The 25,125-nt window shown below is 48.1% G+C and overlaps 1 protein-coding gene across 9 annotated transcripts in view; it reads left to right on the plus strand.

Annotated features, from left to right (window-relative positions):
• The window catches only part of SPEG (striated muscle enriched protein kinase), a 102,383-nt gene that overhangs the window by 37,779 nt on the left and 39,479 nt on the right, over positions 1-25,125 (plus strand). For 6 of the 9 annotated variants that reach the window (XR_015946107.1, XM_035126758.3, XM_035126749.3 and 3 more), the window contains 9 exons: positions 1,456-1,545; positions 3,668-4,010; positions 7,370-8,763; positions 10,671-10,814; positions 11,954-12,136; positions 15,827-16,035; positions 16,346-16,434; positions 17,087-17,262; positions 23,222-23,482. Coding sequence is in view for 8 of the 9 variants with exons in the window: in XM_035126758.3 (XP_034982649.3) it covers positions 1,456-1,545; positions 3,668-4,010; positions 7,370-8,763; positions 10,671-10,814; positions 11,954-12,136; positions 15,827-16,035; positions 16,346-16,434; positions 17,087-17,262; positions 23,222-23,482 (2,889 nt within the window). In the remaining variant the exon portion in view is untranslated. The remainder of the gene's footprint in view (positions 1-1,455; positions 1,546-3,667; positions 4,011-7,369; positions 8,764-10,670; positions 10,815-11,953; positions 12,137-15,826; positions 16,036-16,345; positions 16,435-17,086; positions 17,263-23,221; positions 23,483-25,125) is intronic. The other 3 variants (XM_088652898.1, XM_035126769.3, XM_088652892.1) reach the window with 1 other exon arrangement.

Consider the following 25,125-nt stretch of genomic DNA (forward strand, 5'->3'; position numbering starts at 1 on the left):
CACTCAAATTAGTTCCCTTTAAACTGTTCTTTCCACCTGCAGGGAAGAAGATACAGCCCCCCTCCCATATCTTTCTCCCTGTGGAGAGGAAAGCAGCAGGGGGAGGGGAAAGGCAATTATAAGCAGAAAAATGGCTGCTGGGGGGAAAAGCACCTCCTTCCCACCCACAGGTCTTCTGATCCAGATTGTAGCCTGACTTGCATTTTTTTGAAAGAGAAAATATGTCTATAATATGAAGTTTTGCCATGAAAGCCCATTTTCCCTTGCAAAGTGTGGCTTCTGAGGCAGTAATTTGCATCTAAGGAAATGCAAGAAGAAAGGGAGTGCTTAACCCTTTCCCTGCCAGGGACATTCCCAACTGTTACACTTGCCTCTTCCAATGTTCAGGGCCCTTGTTTACCTAGCAGACAAAGTTCTGGAATTCCACAGAGGTAGAACCACAGAGATACAAATCTGAAGAGCCTCCCTTGGGCTCTTTTCAAGGGAGAAGGAATGGGCCTTCCAGGCTTCCTTACTTGCAGCTATGGTATTTGTTTTCCTCTAGGCACTATGGCAGCCCTCAGTATCTAGATCCTGACAAGGTAGCAAGTTATTGAGAGTTGAAACCTGCACTGCAAGGATGCCACTTGTTGTGCAGGGCCCTGGATAATCTGCATATGTTCTTGCACATGGCTGAGTCAACACAGTTTGCCATTTGATGCCTTTCCCTGAGTATGGTAGACTCCAGGCCATTGCTGTTGGGCACATTTCAAATTAGGGGAGTCCTGAAAGAAAATGAAAACTCCACAAAGAGAATGCTTCTTAGAATCAGATTCATTTCATTGTATTTAGTGACCAGCCATCATGTCTTTCATTACATTCAGAGCATTCAAAATGATCCGTGATAAGCCTTAACCCAAAATAAAACCATACTAATGTATAAAATGACCTAGAATGCCACAAATACAACCCTAATACAAATATTGTTTAATGCTTTTCCAATGCTACAATAATAAAACTGTGAGCATAACAAAGACCTGCTCAAGGATTCTCTAAAACTGGGCCTTGGCGGTGGTTCAAGAGCATCTCTGCTGGAGCAGAGCATCTGACACCATTTTGTATGTTTTTCCTCTGTGCCCCCCATACTTTAGTAAACACTTATGAAAAAAGAATCTGCATCACCAAAAATATAGACAATTATTTCCAATAATGAGTAATTATTTTATGCAATTCAATTTTTATATTGTGCCTTCTCTTCATAACACCAATAAAGGAGTCAATTTTGTCACAATCTGGCCACCCCTTTACTGAGAGCTGAATTTTCAAGATCTTACTTGGGACTTCTGAGTCTCGTGGGATCTGTTTGTGACTCTGCCATACAGTTTTGATGGATGGGTAGAAGCACCCAAGGCGAAGGTGTGGACTGACCTGTCAATCCAAGGTTCTCCCCTCACCTTGTCCTTTCTCTTGCTTCAGACTCGGAGACGGGAGAAGATGATGCCAGCAGCACACAGGTGACCCAACGCAGCCAGCTCCAGGATGAGACCACCTATAGCTCCCCGACAGGTGAGGAGAAGCAGGCAGGTGAATGGAGAGGTTTGGCAAGCATTCTGAGCAGAATGGGCATGAAACTATATTTCAAACTGGACGTTGCTGCTGGTGCCCCAGCAATTCTGCCCCCAAATCCCCTCACAATCCTGAGACTGTAGCCTCCCTGCTGCCTGGCCCTTTCTGAGGCAAGAGTGGTATGTCACATAATACGGTACCATGCCAACACAAAGAGGCCCCCCCCCTCCCGTGATTTGTCCACCATGAATCCTATGAGCAGGGTCGTCTTCTGTCCCTGAGTGTCCAGCTTTTTGGATCATTAGCCAAAGAGTTTAACTCTCTCTTCAGGGTTCCTTTTTGCAGGCAGCTACCATTGGAGCATGAGAATTACTGCTCCCCGGAGACATAGCCAACCTGAGATCACATTTTCCTGGAAGAAGGGCACATATTAACCGACGCAGAACATTAATTTAATAAAGAGGGCAACTTTATATCAGAGGAGGACTCAGCAAAGCATAAAGGGCATTAGATTCCACCGGAATAAAACTGAACAATCGCAGCCTTTAACTATAGCCTTCTCATGCTAGGTGCCTTCAGTACACGGTCACTTTGGACGGTGCTCATACACCTTCCACAGAATGACTAGGCAAATGGGGCAGGGGGAGATAGAGCCCTTGGTTGACCATGCATCCCAGTTAGCAAATTGTGCTTAATGGGGGCTGTATTCTGAATTGAGCAACACTTGGAATCTTTAATGAAGAGGGTTTAAGTGTTGATGGGCATAGATAGATAGATGATAGATAGATAGATAGATAGATAGATAGATAGATAGATAGATAGATCATTCTGCATAACATTATACTGTATTAAAAAACCAATCATGCTTCCGGGTGACAAAGAAACAGAACTCGGGATGGAGCTGTGCACATGTTTACGCAGCTAGGAGCAAGCTGGATTCTCAGAAGTCTGCAGTGTGGGGAGTCAGGTTTATTTCCCTGAGAACACCCACCTAAGCAGGTGAATAGTTTCCATTCATTCTTTTGAGCAAATCTATGAGATTATTCCCTGTACGCTTCTCACTGTTAGCAACCTTCTTTGACTTCAGAGACTTTCTCTGAAGTTTCTCAGCCCCACTCACCTCACAGAGTGTTTGTTGTGGGGGAGGAAGGAAAAGGAGAATGTTAGCCGCTTTGAGACTGCTTCGGGTAGTGATAAAGCGGGATATCAAATCCAAACTCTTCTTCTTCTTCTTTCCAACCTCAGTTTTTCATTAGGCATCTTTTAGTCACCTGTTTGCCTTTCCACAATCTCCTTTACTTTAAATCGTTCTTTCCTCTCTCGAAGTGTCTCTTTAAAAAAATTGCAATCCTATTACCTCACACACTTTTTACTGAACAAAAAAACAGGTCCCAGTTTTCCATCACAAAATAGGTTTCCCATTGTTTTGATCATCCTGGTGCCTCTTTTTCGGTGATTCCAGGGACAACAACACAAGGCATAAGCTCCCATTTTCAGTTGGGCAACTTTATCCCAAACAAGCTTGTCTTCAGTGCCTGGCATAGAGTAGTGCATTTCTGGCCTTCCATTGCTCCTCCTCCTTCAGTAGGTAGTGTTGGTGAAAGCTAGTCTCTAAAAAGTGGGGAGAACAATTGCAAAGTAGGATAAACAAGCCAATGATTGCAATGCACTGTGCATGTTAAAAGAGCTGCACAGATATTCATTTATATCATTTCAATAAGAAATCGTCCATCTCTCCTTCCTTCACTGCAAATGCCTGACCTTGTGTGTTGCATAATTATGTTTCCCTCCACTCTGGCCACATCATCTTGGTGGCTGAGTTGAGTTATTAAGTGACCAACCTGGCCTTGTCTTCTTTTCCTGCTTCGCCCCTCTTCTTTGTCCTTTCCAGCTGAGTCCCCAACTGAGAGAAAAATGCTTATTCTTAGCCCTCAAGAACACGGCCTGACGCTAACCCATGATATATGCAGTGGCACTGCACGCTCCAAGAAACGGACACTTTACAGCCTCCTAAATTAAACAATATTGATAGAATCTCAGGTTATCAGGCCCCAATCTGATGCAAGGGAGATGGGGGGCTTCCCAGCCCCCTCGATCAGCCCATGTCTGTCTTTCCTTGCAGGGGAGTCGGACACGCTGGTGGATGCCTCCATGAAGACCACTCCGACCTCGGTGCCAGGCCTGTCCCAGACAGATGAGCACTCCACCTGGTCAGGGAGCCAGACCACGGTGTTGGAGAAGGACCCAGAGGCTGGCCCCACAGTGAGGGGACCCTACCTGCACCCCAGCATTCCAAGGCAAGCACCTGCCGAGGCCCGGCACCTGGGGGTGGAGCCGCTGGTGCGGGCATCACGGGCGGAGCTGATTGGCGTGGCCCCGGGGTCCGAGGACAGCCTGTCTCTGGGGAGCGACCCCTACGGCAGTGCCTTCAGCCTGTACCGGGGCCGTGCCCTCTCCTTGCACGTGTAAGTAGCCGTGGGGCCGTGGAGTGGGGTGCAAGGGCCATTATGCTGGGATCATCTCTTTCCCCCCTACTCTCCAGTCATAATTCCTCGCTGAACCCTCAACCTCTCAAGTCATTGATTCCGAGGCACCACCGAAACTTTCCCGAGCCCCATCATCACAGTCCCGATCCCTGATGTCATGGCACCTTCCATCCACAGCCCCCACTGCACTCTCTATACCCTCTGAAGCCACCCACACTATCCTGCCATTCTCTCTCCTACTGCTTCCTCTGCTGCAGTATCTTCCCCCTCCCCATCGCCTCCTGCCTTTGCTCTCCTAAAATGTTGCTATGAGGACAATGGGCTGCATAGGTAGGTATCCGCTGCTGCCCCAGGCTTCCCCCTCCCCAATCAGCATAGAGAGCAGAGTCTCCATAGCTCCCCCCCGGGGGGGTGGGGGGGTTGCTGTCTTCCTTTGGCCTGGAGCTGACCCTGTTTCACATAAAGCCAATGGCATCAGTAATGGGCCCTCCAACACCAAACTTTGAGAGATGCCCATTTATTTGGGGCATCTATTGTGGCACTTAAAAAAAAAAACCCAAACACAGTGGGCTGCACTCACTCTTCTGACACATGGCAATATTGTTATTAAAATAATGCCTATATCACCTTTCATTTCAAAAGGAATACCAGTCCTGGTATGGGCTAGCGAAGAAATTGCCATGACCAAGCGAGTCATTTAAGCCCTCCGAATCCTCGATAACCCAAATCCAAATTTATAACTTATGGGTGCAACTGAGCTAATATTAAGCACTTCTGAGTTCCATTTACTTCAAGGGAAGATTAAGCACCTGCTTAAAACGAATCCTTTTGAGATTAGTGGGACATAAAAGTGCTCTACTGAGGCTTGATTGCGCTTTATGTAAATTAGCCAAACCGAGACAGGACCATTGGATGGGAAATTGCCTTTTCATCTGAATGTTTGATTTCACCCACACAGAGACGAGACCCCCATAGCTGGCTTGGTGTAGGGTAAAGGTGGAGACAGTCACAGGAGGTTGTGATTGTCATATAGACAGGGGCCTATACTGTTCCCACCAAGGCCTAGATTAATGGGAAGAAATAGCAGGGTTTCGATGCCACCATCCGCATTCGTGGATTTTAGTTTAGAAAAGTAAAGCGAGTGCATCATTCAGGAATATATAATTATGCATGGTGTAGAGTAAGTGGATACAAAGTTTTAAAGCAGGGATTTTGGGGTTGTTTCCCTTCCTCTCCACTCTGATAAGTGTGAAGTCACAAGTTAGATACTAGGCAAAACTTAATTAGAAACCAGGAGAAACTTTTTGTCAGAAAGCCAAATAATATAATATGTAATTTGTTATGCACTGCCTCAGCTATGTTAGCCCCATCCATCATAGCCTGATGGTCAGAGATGATGGAATTTGTAGTCCAGCATCATCTGCAGGGCCACAGGTCCCCCAGCCCTGATATCTGGCAAGGAATGTTACTATTTTTTAAAATAAAGCTTCCATGACGTGAAAGAGAGACTGGTTGCTGGTGATTAAGGGAATGGAAATTAAGAACCCAACAAATGATGTAATGGTGGTGATGTGATTGTCTTTTTGGTAGTGGTGCTTTTAGCTACACTAATGCGACTTTTGTTACCAATTCAACACACACACATTTTAAAAAACCCCGTTAAGAACTCCTTTTATCCCAGAAATGTAGCGATGCAGGGAGGCAAACAGGGAGAGATGATAAGCCGTGTCGAGTGCCAAATCTCTTCCTCATACCATATATAGACCCATTTCAGTTTCTGAGCCATTAGCAGGCACTGCCCACACATTTTTATTATTTCCCCCCTGTAATAATGGGAAACTGGATACCAGCGGTTTTTCTTAAAAGCGAAAGCTGAAACCCTTCGTGCTGTGAAAATGGCAGCACACTCCATGCTAACTACAGAGGCAGTGAGTGTAGTAAGGATCTTTGAGAGGGTGGGTGCAGAGCTACGTTAGGTCACTTGAGACTCCCTCATCTCCCTCTTCTTTCCTCCTGAGTTTGCTTTCCCAACTTTATCCCCACGCTTATCATCCTCTGGCTATGGTACCTGACTAAGTATACACTTGTATTATTCTCACTGTGTGCATGCAGCTGGACACGCATGCCCATTTGTTGTAAGGAACTGAGTTGGCCTTGGAATGAATGTGTGTGTGCCAAGTATCTGTTCGTATGTACACCTGAGTTAGTGTTTGTACCTGTGGAAAACAGCATGTCTGTGTACAGTATGCAGCTCTCTATTCTCCTACCCTCTGCCTTCTGTTGCATTTCTGGCTGCACCAGGGCCTCCCCTTGTCTTCCGCTGCTTCCTCAGGCCAGGCCAGCCTATACTCATCTACCACTGATGCACAGCCTCCCCCCAATCTCTTCCTTTGCCCTAGTGCGGCACCTGGCCTGGCTTATTCAGCAGATAAGACCAAGAGTTGGATCTTGCCAGGAAGAGTGGGTATTTTCCCTGGACTTTTGGCAGAGAATCCCAGTTCACCCATCTGGCCAGTCTTGGAATCAAATATGATGATGATTTATTTATATGCCACCCATCTGACTGGGTTGCCCCCAGCCACTCTGGGCAGCTCCCAACAAATTAAAACATAGTATGACATCAAACATTTAAAAAATCCCGAGTTTTTATGAGGCAAGACCCATCACAATGCGATCCAGACCACAGTACGCCACAGCACAGAGCAGGGGCACTGCAGAAAGATCTAGGTGGGACAAACAGCTTGAGGAGATTCAGATAGTAAGCCAAGCCACACAGGAAGATAGTAAGCCAAGCTGTAGGAAGAGCCGCCGCCCAGCATGCCCTCGCAGCGGTTCCTGGTCGGTCCTGGACTCCCGCTGATGGGCGGGCGCCTTGGTGCAGGGCGCCACTAACCCTAATGGGTAAGACGGCCCTGGTTCCTCCTCCTCATTGCCCCATGGGTAATTTAAACCCCAGGTCTGCTATTAGGAAGAGTTGGTCATGTGCTTTTTTTCTCCAGGGGGCACTCAAGGGTACAAAGACCTCTTTTTGTTGTGAGGCACTTACTGTAACAACTTCATGGTGAGTACTGGCACCTATTTTTCTAGAAAATAGCACTGGTTCTCCATATTTACTTATTTCATAAAAACATAGCAAGGCGGAGTAGGAGGATAAAATCAACAAAAGGATAAAGTCAGCAAATATAAGGATAAAAACAACAAAAGTTCCATAAAGCAGCATTCAAAATGTCAATAAGACATCAGTATAGGCACCTGCTCCCTTGCCGCTCACCTCCTTTTGAGTTTTTCAGGCTGTCCTGCCTTAGCAAACTATGCCATGTCTTGCCTTCCAACTGCAGCAACCTCCCCCATGGTGGGTACCGGAGGGATGATGCCAACAGCGGCAGCAAAACCAGCACAGATACCCTCCACCCACCAGCACAGAAGCCTCCTCTCCAACGCCCAGTGTCCCCCCGAGCAGGCCAGTGCCCCGTCCAACCGCCTGGGGCTGGCCGTGGCCCCACGCCACCTGTGGCTCCCCGCAGGAAGCTGCTGATGCCCCCCGAGTTCCAAGACACGGCATCCGAGGAACTGGATGAGAAGCTGAAGCGCCCCAAGTCATCTGCCTACTCTCAGGCTTGCACAGGAGAGTCCCGGCCCCAGACGCCGCTGAGCGAGGCCTCCAGCCGCGTCTCCGTCCTCCGCCCATCACCCAAGCTGCCGCGGACGGGCTCCAAGATCTTTGACAAGCTGAAGTTCTTTGAGGAGCGGCGCAAAAGCCTGGAGCAGAACGAGAACCCTTTCACGGGGCACACGTGGCTGCCGCTGCGCAAGACGCGCTCTTTTGACCAGCCCGGCTTTGACGATGCCAGCCCCTTCCTCTCGGCCGTCTCCCATGAGGACCTGCAAGAGGACACCCGCTCCGAGCTGGGCGGTGTGGCGTTTCGGCGCCGCGCCTTCCACCAGAAGGCGGCCTCCTTGGATGAGCGCGGCCGCTTCTCCAGCCGCGTGCACGACATGGAGCACAAGTTCACGGAGGAGCTGGGCCGCATCAAGCGCACCGTGTCTCAGCAGCAGCTGCGGCGGTCGCAAGAGCTCTTCAGGTCACCGTCGCCACGTTCCTCCGCCGAGCCGCCTGCTCCCAGGGTCCCGCCACCACGGAAACTCAAGCCCCTCAAGGCTTTGCCCCTGGCAGAGAATGCCCACGGCGTGCAGCAGCTGGTGCTGTCCAGCGTGGTCCTGGTGGGGCCGAGAGACGAGACCAAGGGGACGCATAAGCCTCTGGCGAGGAGCGCGGCCACAGTTGAGCAGGCGGCAGAGCCCAGCAGGGGTCAGAAGGAAAGCGAGCTGAATGGGCAGGATCTGCGGAGGAAGGTGGAGCAGTGCCCGCTGACTCTGGCGGCCCCCTTGGGAAGGAGAGACCTCCTGCAGGCTGGGCATCCGGAGAACAATGACTGCATGGATGGAGGGTCTGTGAACGCGGTGAAAGGGAGCCATGAGCCCAAGGGTCCAAGTGCAGCCTCACATGCCCGGAAACGGGAATCTGGCCAGAACGGACATTCCCTGCCCTGGGCCAAGACGGAGCCAGGAGCAGATAGAAGCAGGGCAGGGACCCACGGTGCAAACAGAGAGTTGGAAAGAAAGACTGGGAAAGTGGCAGAGAAAAAGGACAACGCGTTGCAGCCTCAGGAAGGGAAGAGCACTCGGAGCAGAGGCAAAGGGCGCCAGACGCGGCGAACGTCGCCTGAATCAGGTATGGAATCAGGGCAAGTGCTGCTGTCTCCTTGGGAAGGAAGCTGGCAAGCTAGGCTGTGCTGTATGCCGTGGGGAGAACGCCACCCAACTTCCCACAGAAATGGAGAGGCCTGTAATGTCCTTTCCTCCACTGTAGGCAAGACCCTTAGGATTCAGGCCAAAGCATCATGCATGCCTGGGATTGTGTGAGCTCCTCGAGAGGGTTGGTAAGTGCTCAGTCTTGGCTTGCCCTTATCTGTTCTGACTGTTTCTCACATTTCTGCCCATGTCATCAGCATCTGGGATGTGATCTCAGCCAGGCCTTGCCTGGAAGAGTCATTGGTGAATAAAGCTTAGCAGAGGGCAGGTGTGGGGATCCTTTGGACCTCCAGATGTTGCTGAACTACAACTCCCATCAGCCCCAGCAAGCATGGGGAAGATGGGAATTGTAGTACAGCAACATCTACAGCAACATCTGGGGGGTCCTTGGAAAAGACCCTGATGTTGGGAAAGATTGAGGGCACTAGGAGAAGGGGACGACAGAGGACAAGATGGTTGGACAGTGTTCTCGAAGCTACGAACATGAGTTTGACCAAACTACGGGAGGCAGTGCAAGACAGGAGTGCCTGGCGTGCTATGGTCCATGGGGTCACGAAGAGTCGGACACGACTAAACGACTAAACAACAACAACAACATCTGGGGGACTAAAGGGTCTCCACACCTGGCATAGGGTGTGGGGAAGAGCAGGTTTTTGCAGGGAAAGCTCTGGAGCAAATACAAACAAATGGTTGGACATGGAGCTTTTAAGCTCAGGTCTGTGCCTGGAAAAAGTGGGGCAAAAGCTAAGTATGGATAAGCCCCTCCTCACTATCATTGGCCCTCTGTCCTTTTTGTTCCTTTCCATAAAACAAAGGGACAGCCTCTGATCAATGGAAGTTGGAAAGAGGAGCATGAACTTGAGATCGAGTTTCTGGGGTGGCCGAGTGAGTGTGGCAACTTCATCAGGGCCTCCAAGTAGCTGGCAGATACAAGACATGCTGCAACATGTACAACAGTTAATTGGTTCACAGTTCACTGTGGTTATATGTATGTCACAGAGAACTGTAGTCTCCTAATGGCTAACACAGGTTTTGTGACAGGATTTTCAGTGCTTCTGAGTCAAGAATGGAAATACCTGCTCTTTGGACTAGTGCAGGTTTTGTTCATTTGCTTAGCATTTAGGTACACTCCTCATGCATTCTTGCTACTGCCTTGTAAGGTAAGTAGGCTGGCCTTAGCATCCCCATTTTACAGACTGGAAGTGAGGCTGAGAAATGCACACATCTTGAATGCACAGAAGTAGTGTATGTACCAAGGAGCTGCTGTACTTGGTCTACCAAATTACCGACAGAAAAATAAGTCCTCCAACTTCCTTCCCAGGTAGCCTGACTCAGTAAGTGATCATAAATGTAGACACGTTTATAACTAGTGTCAGCTTTGAATGCACTGAGCTGTAACAGTAGTTTTATGAGGGTTCTAAATTCCCCCCCTCTCTAAACAAGTGAAATGAAGCTCATCCTCTTTATTTATTCTTAGAGACCTGTGAAGGTGGCTATCTACGTCAAGGCAGAGTGAACTGTGCCACTCAGGAGGCTCCTCTAATCCTTTGGACTCAGCTAGGTAGCAATAGATCAAGAATCCACACTGTGCTAGAGAGAGACTTAGGGAGATTAAGGATTTTGAGCAAACTGTAATCATCAGCACATAAAAGGGCTCTCACTCTCTTGGGGCATAACAGAACCAGTGCATGTGAAAAAGAGAGCTAAGATTTAAACACATTCCTTCCCAGAAGGCAGTGCAAAGTCTTATATCCATGCAAGTTGTGGACCTTTCCCCCTCCTCCACACCACCTCTTTTGCAGCTGCTCTTTCTCCCTCTCTGCACAGAATCTTCTGATGATTCCTACATCTCTGCGGGTGAGGACCCACTGGAAGCCCCCATCTTTGAGATCCCTATCCAGGATGTAACAGTCATAGCTGGAACAGAAGTGCTGTTCAAATGCATCATCACAGGCAACCCTTCCCCAGAAGGCAAGTGCATGGAGTACCAGGAAGAGTGCGGCATGAGTGATGATGAACATGCATAGGCAAACTGTGGGGTGCCCAGTGCGAGTCAGAATGAGAGGGGCCAGGAGATGGATGGGTGCCATCTACTCTACCTTTGCTGTTGTCTCTTGGCTCACACAGGTGTCTTCGTTTCCACAGATCTCTAGGGATAATTGCTTGGTTTTATTTGGTTTTGTGTATGTTGCCTAGCTCACATCAGTAAGGATTCTGCTTTGAATATGGTCCAGAGCCATGTGGTCCTGGTGGCAACACTAGGAGGAAAAACACAAGGCTGGGGGAGAGAAATGGTTGCAGTTCCAGCTGCCCAATAGGTGATGACTGGCAAGCAATGTTGCAGTTGACTAGAATGAAAAAATAATAATAATTGGCCTAACCAGGTTTTTTGCTTTTGTTGCAAGGAAAACAAAGGGCAATGCTATTTTATTTTTAGCTGCAATCCTTTGATAGGCAGGCAACAATCCTGCTAGTCTTTCCCTCCCTTCGCCTACCAGGTCTTTGGGCTTCACCAGCAGCTCTGCTTTCATGCAAATAATTCAACCCTTACCCCAGCACCAGTATGTTCTATTTCAAAAGTTGATAACTTTTACTATGATGCAATTTTCCAGCAGCAACACCTGTGGTGCCGCTAAACTGTAGTCTTGTATTAGGGCTGGAAAATAACCCAGGGGAAACAACCACCATCCCAGGCCGTTACCCTCAGCGGCCCTGCTGCATACCCTCTTCAAGTGTTTTTGCCTGGCTGAAATGTGTCATTGAATTCTGATCATGCTTCTTATCTGGAAGGAGGCCAGAGAGGGGAGTGTGAATGTGTGTAGAAACTAGCCTCCTGTACAAAGTGGAGGAGATGCATTTGTTGCACCGCTTATGTTTGGCTGTGGCCCTGCCCACCACTGCCATGTGTCCCCTGGAACTTTGCTCAGAAGGGAATGTGGCTCTCAGGTTGCAAAAGGTTCCTCACCCCCCCTCTCTGAAAAGGACACAGTTCCAGCAGTCAGTGGATAAAATGGGAAATGCCATGTATAGGGGGAGGGTGCTGTATGTACAGAAGTGAGATGTCCCCACAACATGCTCTGATCTCCTACCCACTTGCCCCTTCCCCACAGTGTCATGGCGAAAGGATGGCGTCCCCTTTCGGAGCAGCACCACTCGCCCTATCAAAGCAGAGGGAGAACGCCACACCCTGCTGGTCAGGAGTGCCCGTGAGGCTGATGCCGGCCTCTACACAGTTTGTGCCACCAATGAAGTGGGCGAGGCCTGCTGCAGTGCCATCTTGACTGTGCGGCCAGGTAAGTGGCTGGGGAAACCCAGTCAGATAGGTGGGGTACAAATAATAAATTGTTATTATATTATTATAAGTGTGTGATGAACGCAGTGGAGGCAGCCCAAAGAGGACCAGCCGAATCCCTGAAGGGAGGGTTGTAGAGTCGGGTTCCTTCCTAGGCCAAGTTTGGGGAGAAGCAGTTTCAGGCCTTGGGGCTTAGTTAGCATCCTAGGCTAGGTCTTTTTCTGTCAACCTTGTGGTGCCTGCGGCTGCCGCTGCTACTGCTGAAAGAGAGATGAGGCTGCCTTTACCCTACAAGGCTTGGTTTAGGCCAGCCAGGCTGACAATCAGCCAGCAGCAGTCTTGAATGCGGGGAAGAAGGGAGAGACGGCCTGGACTGCTGGGCTCTCGGCACCAACCCCACGGGGTGGCGGCAGGGGAGGTGGAGCTAGCTGACGGACTGACTCCGATTCCTGATCCGTGTTCCGGACCACAAACTCCGCGGGGAAACCCGTGTCAGCGGCGCCTGCAGTCTGCAAGCGTTTCTGGGCACGTGCAAATGAATTATCCGAAAGGATGCAAATGAGGTCGCCCGTCTGTTGATCTGAAATGTGAGCCCTGGAGGGGCTGGGGTCGGCGTCTATCTGGAGCGCCGATGCCTTCCTCGGCTGTGGCTCGAAGGAAAGGCGGTTCCGAAGAGGCTCCTGGATTTTGCCCGGCCTCTGGAGCCTCCGTTGAGGATCCGTTTGCCCACTCGTCTTCTCCGTGTCGGACGCTGCGTTTGAAAAGAATCGGGGATTGAGAGAGAAAGAGATCATCCTCGGGAAATGGCTGTAGGATCCTCTTTGCCGCGCCGATTGCAGGCTCGGGAGGGGCGCGCCGTTTGTTCCCTGCGTTCTTGCGCTGCCATCCTATGCATGTTTACTTGGAAGTAAGTCCCGCTGCGTTCAAAGGAACTTAAACCCAGGTAAGTGTGCATAGGATTGCAGCTTTAGTGGGATTGGAATTGGGAACTCGGCAGAGAGAGGGGGGTCGCAACTTTTCAACCCCTAGGTGGGCATTTTGAGGGGAACAGAGATGGGTGAAACGGAGAAGGGAGGGTGTCTCTAGTCTCTTGCTCCCATTAACCCTTTGTTTGTACAACTGAATGGTGTGAAGGGATGAGGACCCTCCAACTTCACCACATCTGCCCTATAGATAGGAAGAAATGGGATTCTGCTTTGGGTGCCCCACTGGGGGCTGAGAAAGCAATGGGGCTGCAGAAGGGGAAGCCAGCCTCAAATTCTCTCAGGGCCTCTTACCTTGTTGTCTGGAAACTTGGAGACAACATACTAAGACTCTCATACTAAGTTACAGGTAGGCGTGTTGGTCAGACGTAGGCAAAACAAAATCAAAAAATTCCTTCCAGTAGCACCTTAGAGACCAACTAAGTTTGTCATTGGTACGAGCTTTTGTGTGCATGCATACTTCTTCTGAAGAAGTGTGCATGCACACAAAAGCTCGTACGAATAACAAACTTAGTTGGTCTCTAAGGTGCTACTGGAAGAAATTTTTTAAATTCTCATACTAAGGTGTTTTACCTTGTCTTTGGGGGCAGGGGAAAGCAAGGAACTACAGAGCAGGCCGTTCCCATCCACACAGGATAATCTTTCCCTGCCTGCAGCAGAGTATGATGGAGGGCTTTGAAAGACTCACCCTTTTGTCTGGATCGAACACTGCTTCTTCCTCCTATTTTGTGCAAAGGGCTAAGAAACCCATCCTGTCTCTTTAGATTTTCTTGTAAACACCCCACCCATCCCTACTCAGCTTGAAGGGCAGCATTGCCACAGAAATTGCCACAAGACTATTTCCACTAATTGGCCCCACAACAAGGCCTGCTCTCCTCACAATGCACACACTGCAAGTTGTAGTTGTCCTAGCTACTAATGCCACCTTGGCCCCTTTCAGGGAGAGCAAGCCAGGAATGATGCTGCCAACAAGAAAAAGAGTAGTGGCGCCATGTCTGGAGCTGCCTGATTCATGACTGTTTAAAAAGTCTTTTTCTTTACCAGATGGAGATGGCATAGATATATATCAGCAGTGGGCTTCCCTGTATGCCCATGGGACTTGGGAGGGTTACAGGCAGTATTGGATTTGATATCTTCTAAAGCAGTACTGGGGAAATGACTTGTTGTTTCCGTTTCTTCACTCTGCCTCTTTCTGGGTAAGAGGATTGGATATAGACTAGAGCCTAACTGCAAGAAGGGTTTCACAACCCAAATGGTCAAATTATTCACATTTATTTATTATAAACAATGCACTATGCAAATTACACACTAATAGATATGTTGTTTGTGCAGATTCATATATGCATATTTGAGGTGCCAAACTTTTATTTTATTTTATTTTATTTGTCCTCACAGTGACCCTTTGAGGTAGGTAAGACTTGAGAGATAATGACTTGCCCATAACTGCTGAATATCTGAAAACTAACATTCTTTCTTGAACGGATAGTTGTCATATGGGGGTGGGTTTGGATACAAGCCTCTTCATAGAAAACTGAATTGATAAAATCATTGCAAAATGATTTTACTACCTCAGTTATGAAGACAAACATAATTCAGAAATATCACATGGTACAGTCCTACCTCTTCAGAATGAAGGGGGAGGAAAGTTCACATGTTTGTCATTAAAAGAAAGAACAAAACAACCTCCATGTCTGTGGAAAGTATGTCAGGAAGAAGGAGGGTTCTGACTTAGTCTCTCTTACTTTTCTACTTACAGAGATAGTTAATTTAATTAAACGGGTAGCATTCAAACATGTGATCCTTCAACTGCATTTTGAATGATACAGGCCTAGGAGGGCTGTATACCATGTGATGTTTCTGATTGTGTAGTTCTGTTCTAAATCAGCCTCTAGGCTCCATGCCACAGAAGCAGTAAAGGTCTATTTGAGATAACAATGTTCATGCTAGGCTAAGTGCAGTGTCCTAATTGCAAAATAGGGCATAGTGGAACAGTCAAGAGGAAGGATGGAAATAACTAATGGGGTGTTAGTTGGCTTAGGTAGGGGCAGGAAACTGGAAACTTGCATACATAAGAAGGAGCAGGGAAAAGCAAAGAATGAAAACACTCTAACCATTGCACACCCTTAGGGCCAGTGTTTTTGTTTCAGGGCCAGGGCCACTGTTACATTATATGCTTGCTACTTCCCCAAGTTTCCATCTGGGGCTGCTCTAGTAACATTTGAATGATGAAAATCACATAGGAAGAGTTGACAATGTGTTACATCCCACATCAGCAGAGTGGGATGGAGCCTGCTAGGAAGCTGGTAGCCATAATGCCCCAGTAAGGGTCTCTAAAGATAGCATAAGCAACCAAACGTTTCCTCCTGCAATGCTTTTCTATTACTATTTTGAAGGAACCAATGTATTCCAATGGTCAATTTGTGTTATTACTTTTTGTATGTTCCCCCTCTCCATGCTTTTTTTGAAGCAAAGGGAAACCTCATCCCTTAGAATACACTGTAGGTGCACTGGGCTATCATGCAGAAAGCTAGATTATATCATTTACTCTGTGCTTGTGGCTAAACCATCAACTAAAATCCCTGTATATGAGCCCTGGCTGCTAGGTGGGCAGCTATGTCCTGGTGCTGCTTTCCCCCTTGAGCTGGAGAGCTTTGTTGCTTCAATGGGCTGTGCCCAAGCCATGCCCTAACCCTCTTCTGCCTTTCTAGCTCCCGCAGAGTCCTACAGCCGATTGGTACCCCATCACGAGCTCAGCAGCCCTGTCACATCAGATGAAGAGTACCTGAGCCCCTTGGAAGAGTTCCCTGAGTCTGGCACCCCTCGGCACCACCCTGTCATGAAAGTGCAACCCCGATCTGAGATTGGCCCACCCCCGGTGCATGTGGGCATCAACTTCAAGGCTGCCCCATCCTTTGAGGTGAGCAGGTGGTGAGACTAGCACAGGAGGGCATGACAGTGGAAAGTAACCTATGGCTTTTGCATACTTGAATGAGGATTCAGGTTACAAGCCGGCACTCACTTGGATTGGGGTTGGGGGCCCTGGGCTTTTGACATGCTCAGACATTTGGGGCAAAAGATACATGTAAATCTCAGCTTTTACTCTATTGAAGGTATTGCACCTAGCAGAGCTTGTCCTGTGCTCTGCTTACCCCTGCCCCCTGCCTTAAAGGGAACTTGCTTCCCATCTCCTTTTGCAGTTGGCATGATCCTGACGCCTTCTCTTGCAGGTGACACTGAGTGACCAGGAAGTACTGGAGGGGCAGGATGTGGTCCTGTGCATTCGGGTCCAGGGAGAGCCAAAGCCCATTGTGCACTGGTGAGTGGGTTTTATGATACAGCATAACTTCACAAGTAGCCATGTTGTCCTGGGATGAGATGGGTGGCGAAGCTTTCCCAGTTTTGCAAAATAAGAATCTCTCTCAGGCAACCAGTCAGGGAACTTGTGTACATCAAGAAGAGTTTTGGGTTTATTTTATTTTTCCTGTCTGGCCTTCAGTACTTCACAACTGACTAACAACTGTGTGATATGTAGACTGGCAAAATATTAAACAGACCAGGCTAGTCTTTGATTTCCAAAGGGCACGAGACCCATCCAACCCAAGAATGGTTTGTTTTGTATGTACGGTAAGTGGTGGGATGGCAAAAAGAAAGCAGTTCCTGGGCCTTCCAGAATGTGTCAAGAATCAGACCTGAGACTGATAGGCCTGGATGTAAGGGCAAAAAAATGGGATCTCTGATCTTATGGCTTGAACTGCCTTGACTATATTGTACCAAAAGCTATGTTTGTAGTAGCAACAAGGTTGGGGAAAGGCTATTGCAGAATCGACCACCCAGTTGAAGTATGTAGCCTCTTCCTGAGGCATGCTGCTTTGGAGGAGGGATGGTGAGATGAGATGACAGAAGATGCATTTTGTGAAGTTGGAGTCGCAAGCACTGCAGGCTCTCAGACCCTCTCCTCTGTCCTCTAGGTTGAAGAACAGGCATCCAATAAAGTATGGGCGGCGCATTTCTGCTGTGGAGGAGGACGATGGATCTTTCTGCCTACATATCCGCATGGTGGAGTGCACTGATGCTGGCTATTATGCCTGCAAGGCCATCAATGAGTATGGCACCAAGCAGTGTGAGGCCAAGCTTGATGTACAAGGTACCTTTGGAAGCCACAGAGCATGAAGGTTAATGCTTGCCTGCCATGGGGTGTCCCCAGAATATCCTGCTTGCATGCCTATTTCCTTGGTTTACTCACTCATGTAAGCATGCTTCCTACTCCCCCCCCCCAAAAAAAACCCCATCCTGTGACCTATATCAATCCTCTGCCCACGAGTAGCCTGTGGCTCCATGGCTGCTTGTCTCTGGTTGTATTGTAATTGTGTCTCCTGCCCCTAGAATTCATGACAGCCCTTGACTGAATTTTGGCCTTTTTTCATCATGAGTCTAAGAAATTTAGAGCTCCAGTTTAGAGCACAAGCAATCAGGTTTCTGTGGACTACTACAGTAAAAGGGGCAAGGGGAGGAGAGAGGTTCAGCTGAAAGCAAGAAGGTATCATGAGTTCCTGAACATAAATACTACTTAGGATATCTTTAACACTTTTTGAATGTTTAAAGCATTTCTGAAATCCTTACAGCAGACTTGTATGGTAGTTATATTATACCCATGTTGCCAAGGTGGGCTTGAGGTTAAGAAGATAGTGGCTTGCTGAGGGCCTCCAGATAAGTGTGGCAAAAGGCAGATTGGAACTGGGGACTTGGCTATTTATTTATTTATTTTATTTAGCAAAACTTATATGCAGCTTGATAGTAATAAAACCACAAAGCTGTTTGACAAAAAACAATAAATAAAACATTAAAAGTATAAATAAAAGACAGTTAAACAGGTACTTAGAAAACATTCAAAACTAATTAAAATCAACAGTAAGCTGCTATACCATTATTCTATGCTACAAGCTTATATTGGTTTTTCCTTTCATTTTAAGTGGCATGGACAGGGTGAGGTGTGCCACCTCTGGTAGCAGCTATTAAGTAATGTTAAAAAGCAACAAATTAATTAATCAATAGATTTGGATTTCCTGCCTCAGGCACCAAAATGTTTTGGACTGTCACTATTCATGACTTTCATTAGAGAATCCTGGGAATTTTACTTGCGTCCTTAGAACTGGGGACCCCTGGAAGGAGGGAACGAGGCCAAGCTAGATGAGATACTCCGTTTTGGGATAGTGGATGCTTATGATGCTGAGACTGAGATCACCCTTTGATGCTGGGATTAGGGGTGCTCCCAGTCTATTTTTTGGTGGGATTCAGTCACATACTGGGAAATTCAGGTTGCACAATTATAGCTGGTTGGGAGGTCTCTACATCCCCCAAAGATAGGACTCTTTCCAATAAGGAAAGTGATGGGAAAACACACTGGATAGTATAGGGTAACACTTGCTTAAATGATGCAACATCATTTAACCGCCCACAAACAAATCAGGATGAATGTTCATTAAATAGCCAACATCCTCTAATCTTCCTGTAAACAAATGAGGGTGAATGCTAATTAAAACCAGTCATCTGACAGCACCCTAGTAAGAGCAGCAACGGGAAGGGGATGCTTCCTCATTCTTCTCCATTCCATTTATTTGTACACTCAAAATTTCATCCACCCATGGGTGGAAAAGCTGTGGGTGGGGACAGTGTGTGTGAATAAACAAAGAGGAAAGGGCTAAGTGGGCCATCCACTTCACTACTCTTCAGCTCTCAAATACAACCATTAGACAGTTCAAGTTCACGGCTGTAGTGTGGGCATGCTCTGAGCCACTAGCCACTAGGGCAGTCCAACACAAGGCTGTTTTTTTTTTGCAATCCTCAGCAACATCTGACACCCTCTCACCCTTCCAGCCCTTGTACTGCCTTCCCAAAGGCTCTGGGCTTTTGGAAGGAGGTGTGAGGGCTCTGACAGGTTCAGAAAGTTAGCTCTTTCTCAGCTCCGAGAAGAAGCTGAAAGGGCTTTAGGACTCTGCCCAAAGCCTTGCGCCTCCTTCCCAAAGCCAAGGCAGCGGGAGGTTGGGGGGGCGGGGTGTCAAATTTAGGCCTCTCGCTCTCCCCCACCCTGGCACAACAAGGCAGTGTGCGACCCACGGGTTCCGTATTGAAGTAGGTAGGAAAAGTTGGACCGTCCCTGCACTAGGCTAGGCTCATTCTCCTGGGGAGCCCTCCCTAGGTAGCTGCCTTCTCCTGAGCATGGCAAGCGCAACTGCCTTGAGACCCTTTGGAGGCCTGTTCCAGATCGGAAGAAGAGCATTCAGCTGTTGCTTAGCAACCGAGCACCAACTGCCAGTGTGCTCCTAACCCTCCCCCGTCCCACCTTGAGCTGAAACAGTGGCAGCTGCTGTGGAATTTTGGAGAAAGGAACCGTGGAGCCTCTGCTCAGAAAGGAAAGAGACGAGAGAAATAAGGGGGCCTGATGGCTGTGTATACCAATGTACTGCTCCCGCATTCCCATAAAGACAGCCTCTGTCTCTGCCCGTGGCTTCCACACTAATCACTGGGGCAGTGAGCAGCAGCAAGTTTTAACGCCAGCTCTCAGTACAGTCCTCCCTGATCCCTCAATCCTACTATGCTATGAATCAGCTCAGTACATAACACTTTTATTTCCCTCTTGGCTTGGTTCTGCCTTTCCCCCCACCCTGTGGTACCCAGAACTGGGTCCCAGCGGTGGTCTGCCACCTTCTTTTCAGTTCATTTCCAGCAGAAACTAGGGCCCATCTGCATTATACATTCAAAGCACTTTAAACAATCATGGCTTCCCTCAGAGTATCCTGGGAACTGTAGTTTGTCAAGGTTGCTGCGAGGTATTAGGAAACTCTTGCTCTCCTCAAGAGAGCTACAATTCCCAGAGTTTGCCAGGAAGAGGGCTCAATCGTTAAGCCACTGTGGGAACTGTTGCTTTGTGAGGGGAATAGAGGTAACAACTCTCAGCACCCTTAATAAATGATACTTCGCGGGATTTTGTTTAGGGAAGCTAAGGCTTTAAGTGTTATGATACTGATTTAAATGTATAGTGCAGATGGGGTATGCGCCAGGCATTGTCACTACCACCAGCTGGCATTTTGCTGCCTGAGACAAAAGGCAGGATGTGCCTCCCCATTCCATGTACAGAATCTGACCATTTACAGTAAAATTACTTTTTCAGTACCGATGCTGGGGCAGTATCCTCCACTGTACCTGAGGGCTGCAGGTTGCTTTACAGGGTTAAGAGCAGGCTAGTTGATAGGACTCGGGCAGAATGGTTGTTGTGGGGCTGTTGGCATCCCAGCATTTCCTGCCTGATGTAGCTGCCTCACTTTGCTTAACAGTAGGACTGGCACTGGAGCAACCAGCTCCTGTCCACATAGGCATCTCTTTACAGTGCCTGTGAGCCTAAATGGGATGCTATCCCCATGCTGGTTACATCTAGTAAAAGGAGAGGCTCACTTCTCAGTTTCTGTTACCTGACCCCATAATGCCTAATACGGGCCTGAGTGGGATCTGTGTAGGGAGGAACTGGAGCAGGCTGGAAGGAACCAGCACTGTATTTTCCCAGTCATTGATAGTTGAGGGTATATGCTAGTATTGGCTCACCTCAGTCTGGTGGGACTTTTGGTTCCCCCCCCTACACCCATTTAAAAGGTGCCCTTTCCACTTTGATCAGCCTCTCTTGCTGCCTCCTTGTGCTGAATGCAAATCCCTCTGATTGGCCCATTGCATCACCTTTTAGGGAAACAGAGGCAGGGCTGTTTTCAGGATCCTGAGTGAACAGGACTTGCAGGGTCTGTTCCTAGGATCACTGGATCTGCAGAATGTTCCCAGGTGGCATGTTTTACCTAGATAGGAAGAAGAGTATGACACTTCCTATAATGGGTTCTGCCTGGCTTCAGTGTTGGACTGGTTGGCTTGGGAAGAAGGGGACACTGTCAGGCAAATGGGAGTGTATGTCTGTGTGTAAATGCCCTGTGCTTGCTCTTTTGCTTTGCCAGACAGTGTATCTGCCAGGCAAATCCTTTGCTTTGACCAGGCATGTGTGAATTTGTCTGTGCTTTGCCTTTGTCCACCATGCTACACTAACCCTTTGCTCGCTGACTGTGTTTTTGTCTGTACAGGGGGAGTGAGCTAAGGTACTGCTTGGCCCCTGGGCCGCTCTAGCCAGACAACTTGGGCAGTTGCCTCTGCTCCCAGCGTTGACTGAACAAACCAGACTGGCAAGGCTTGGCTCCTGCCCCCACCCACTGGATGGTCAGCGCCGAGACTCACCTGGACCCACAGGGCCTGGCTGCAGCTGGAGGAGTGAGCCACTGTGGGTGGGAGAGTAGTTCTGGGCTGCCCTTAGCTGCGTGAGCTGAACCAATCTGTGGCATCTCCTTAGTGCGTGGGCAGGAAGCCTCTCTGTACAATTGAGTCTCCATGTGATCCACTCTAGGGCATATAATCTCAGTGGTGGGCACTGTGCCTGTACCCAGGCGTTACACCTCTAGGTGCTGATGGTGTTTGATCCCCGTGCCGGCATCCATTTCTGTCTGGCCTGAACTGTGGCCAATGTGTGGTGCTCTCTGTTTCTTCCATGTGTCCATGTCTTCTTGCCCCTGTTTGCACACTCCTGTTTCCAGGGGCCTGGGGCAGAGCACTAAACTTGTCTGCTCCCTGGCCAGCTTCTCTAGAGGCTTGTGCTGCTCACCCATGGACCACACACACTAAAATGAGGCAGCTTTGGAAGGAGGAGGCCAAATCTAGGCCTTGCTTTCCCTCAAATCCAAGAAGGTATCTGTGGGCAGAAGACTACATGCTCAGCTTTACGCAAGGCAGCGTCCTTATCTGCACGAAGTCTGGACAGCACAAGCTCACTGGAAAGGGACCTTTGCCCCTGAGGTGTGTGGGATGGAGGAGGGCTCAGGGAAATAATGGCATCCCACTAGACTTGAGCCTGCTGGGCTATGGAGCATCTTTAATGAAGGAGGCCAGGGATGCAGTCTCTTACTACCATTGTGCCCACCCCGCTCTGGGAGGGTCTCACAGGGGCTGGGCTACAGTGAACCCCTTTTTTGTAGAAGAAATAAAGTCTGTTTCGTTTGGTAAAAGTGCTGTGTGGTTTGTTCCTAGCGCAGACCCCTGTCTCCCTCTTCCCCATGTCCCCTTCTTACCCCAATATCCTGCTCTTGTGTTCTCCACACCCCATCATTCTTTCATTCACATTTAATTTGCTTCTGAATATGGCTGCCTTCCTCTCTTCTGCCACTCATTCCCGGTTGCAATGGTTAATGGGTTGCCAGCCTCAAGTAGTATTTTGTTGAAGTATTAAACACAGAGTACACACAGAAGTATTTGCTCGGATTTGTCTTAACTTGGTAGTTTGAAGTGTGCAAAATTTACAGGCCATTGGTTCCCTGATGTGTGGAGGAAAGATGACACTGGGCCATGGGGGAAGCAACTCAGTCTTGCATCCTGGTTTAGCACTAGAAGTAGGGTTATTGCATCAGGTTTTTCCATTCAGCATTTATAATGGCTTTGGGTATTTGAGATGTAGGGGAGGAACAGGCAGTGCAAGATACATATGCTTCCTCCTTTGCATCTTGAACAGCTTAAAGTTATTTGTCAAGGTGATTAGTTACCCCCAGTAAGTTGTGTAGCTCTTGTAGAAAGTTAGTTAGCCATGCCTCAGAGCTACTCTGGGAGAGTGCAGAAGCCCTAGATTTATTTATTTTTGTTCGTTATACTTATACAATTGAAGAAACTAATAGACATTGAACATAGCCAGAAATACAATGAGTGAAGTTTCAGCATACTGAAGTCAGTCATTGCTAGTTTAATCTATCTTAGCATTATTATCCTTATGAGAATATTGAACCAAAGGAATCGGAGTACTGCATGACACTTAACAGTAGGGATGGGGAAGGGATCACACCCTTTACTCTTGCTGGCAATCAACAAGATGCTGGCCAGCTTGGCAATCTCACTTAGCCATGAATACTCACTACATGCTTCCCCCACCTTGTGCCCTGCATCTTTTCCTGTTTTTGTTCCATTGCTCAGAGACGCATCTTTCTTTCTCTTTTTTCCGTTTCCTCCTCCCTTCCCCCTCCCCTCCTTTTCCCCAGTGCACCCTGAGACCCAGTCCTTGGCAGTGCTGGCCCCCCTGCAGGACGTGGTGGTGGGGGCTGGGGATGCAGCTCTCTTCGAGTGCCTGGTGTCTGGCCCACCTGATGTGGATGTGGACTGGCTATGGCGGGGGCGCCTGCTCCAGCCTGCTCTGCTCCAGTGCAAGATGCATTTCGATGGGCGCAAGTGCAAGCTACTGCTTACCTCTGTGCACGAGGATGATAGTGGTATCTACACGTGCAAGCTTAGCACAGCTAAAGGTAAGGAAGGAGGAAATGCTGCACTGGGAGAAGTCAAGGAGCTGGTCCAGGAGCAAGAAGGGGATGCTTGTAACCGGCTGCTCACCTTCAACCAACCATTGTAACAGTGCCTTTAATAGCAATGTGATGAACATATATAAATAGGTGATATTCATCCCTTGAAACCCTTAACCTACTTGTTCCTCCATATTCAGGTGCTATTACAGGCACGAGAGCAGGTTGGGCTCAGTTTTTTTCTGGTCAGCTGGCAACCCTATTTGCAACAGGATCATCACTGCACTGATATAACTGGGGGGGGGGGTGTCTGTGATGCTGGAGTTTTAAGATTCCATAATTATTTGACCATTCAAAATAGGCACTCATGTTTAAAGTGTTACAATTCATTCCTTATACTAAAGCAGGAAGCATGAATAGCCTGCTGCCATAGGCCCTGGGGGCTGGCATGCCTCATTAAACCAATGTAAGAACCTTCACTTCACCCTAGGTGCTTCCCTGCCACCTAGAAAACGCATTGAGACTGCAATCCTAGGCACACAATACTAGGGAGCACTTTCTATTGAACTTGATGGACTTTCTTCTGAGTAGGTCCTACACATTAAACTCAGTGGGACAGTGGACTTGTTTCTGAATAGATGTGTATAGTGTTGTATCCATCACAGATTAAGTAAATCATATATATATATATATCAAGGCTGGGGAAGGGCAACTGGATTGGATAAGGGAAATCTCAGAACAAATTTAGTTTACTTATGGACATCCTGAAGTGACTTAAAATACAATAATAAATTCAATAAAAAGAGTACAAATATAAGAATACTAAAAGTGTTCATGCAAAGTGGGCGGTGGGAATGGAAAAATCACCTAACAACATGAAATATGTCCCCACTGCCGTATGGGGTGAACAGCAGCATCTACCAGAGTCCAGCTTGCTGTCCAAATGGCCAAGGGTTATACAGCACAAGTTAGAGCCAATCCACACTTTTCTTTGTCCCATAGTTTCTAGTCAGAGGTCTGAGAGGTTTCTTTTTTGAAAGTGAAGTCATTTGCTTTAAATGTGCTTCAGAGTGTGTGTTCAAACATGGTGCACTTGGGTTGGCATTAGATAAAAAGACATTCCAGACTGGTGAGCTGGGATAAATTCCTGGGCAATTTATGGGTTGGGGGGCAGGGAGTCAAAGGGGCCAGAGGATGCAACTGTGTGGCCGCACCAATCGTCTCTGGGTTACAATCCTGGATTTGAGTCCCTAGCTGAGAGTTGCTTTCTGGACCCATATTAAGAGACAAGAAGCTTCAGTGGAGAAGGAAAGAAATATATTAATATAGTAAGCCTTATACCTTAGGTATGTACCGAGCTTCTGAACTGGCAGGACAAATAATACAGCCAAAAATAACCTCCACAGACCTGCTTGCTTGCTTTTATGTGGCCAGGCTGAAAAGGTCATTTCGTGCGTGGAGAGGTCACATGCAGAGCGGCTAGCTTGCAAAAGTGGGCAAAAGGAAAGCCCCTGCCCTATGCTCATATGAGCACACAGTTCACATTCAGAAAAGAAGGCTGTGTACAAACCATACTTAAAGCACCTTTCCTCCAACCAAAGAATCCCGAGAACTGTAGTTTGCTAAGGGTACTGGGAATGGTAGCTCTG

This window comes from Zootoca vivipara, chromosome 1 (assembly GCF_965207765.1).
Source record: "Zootoca vivipara chromosome 1, rZooViv2.hap1.1, whole genome shotgun sequence".
NCBI lineage: Eukaryota > Metazoa > Chordata > Lepidosauria > Squamata > Lacertidae > Zootoca > Zootoca vivipara.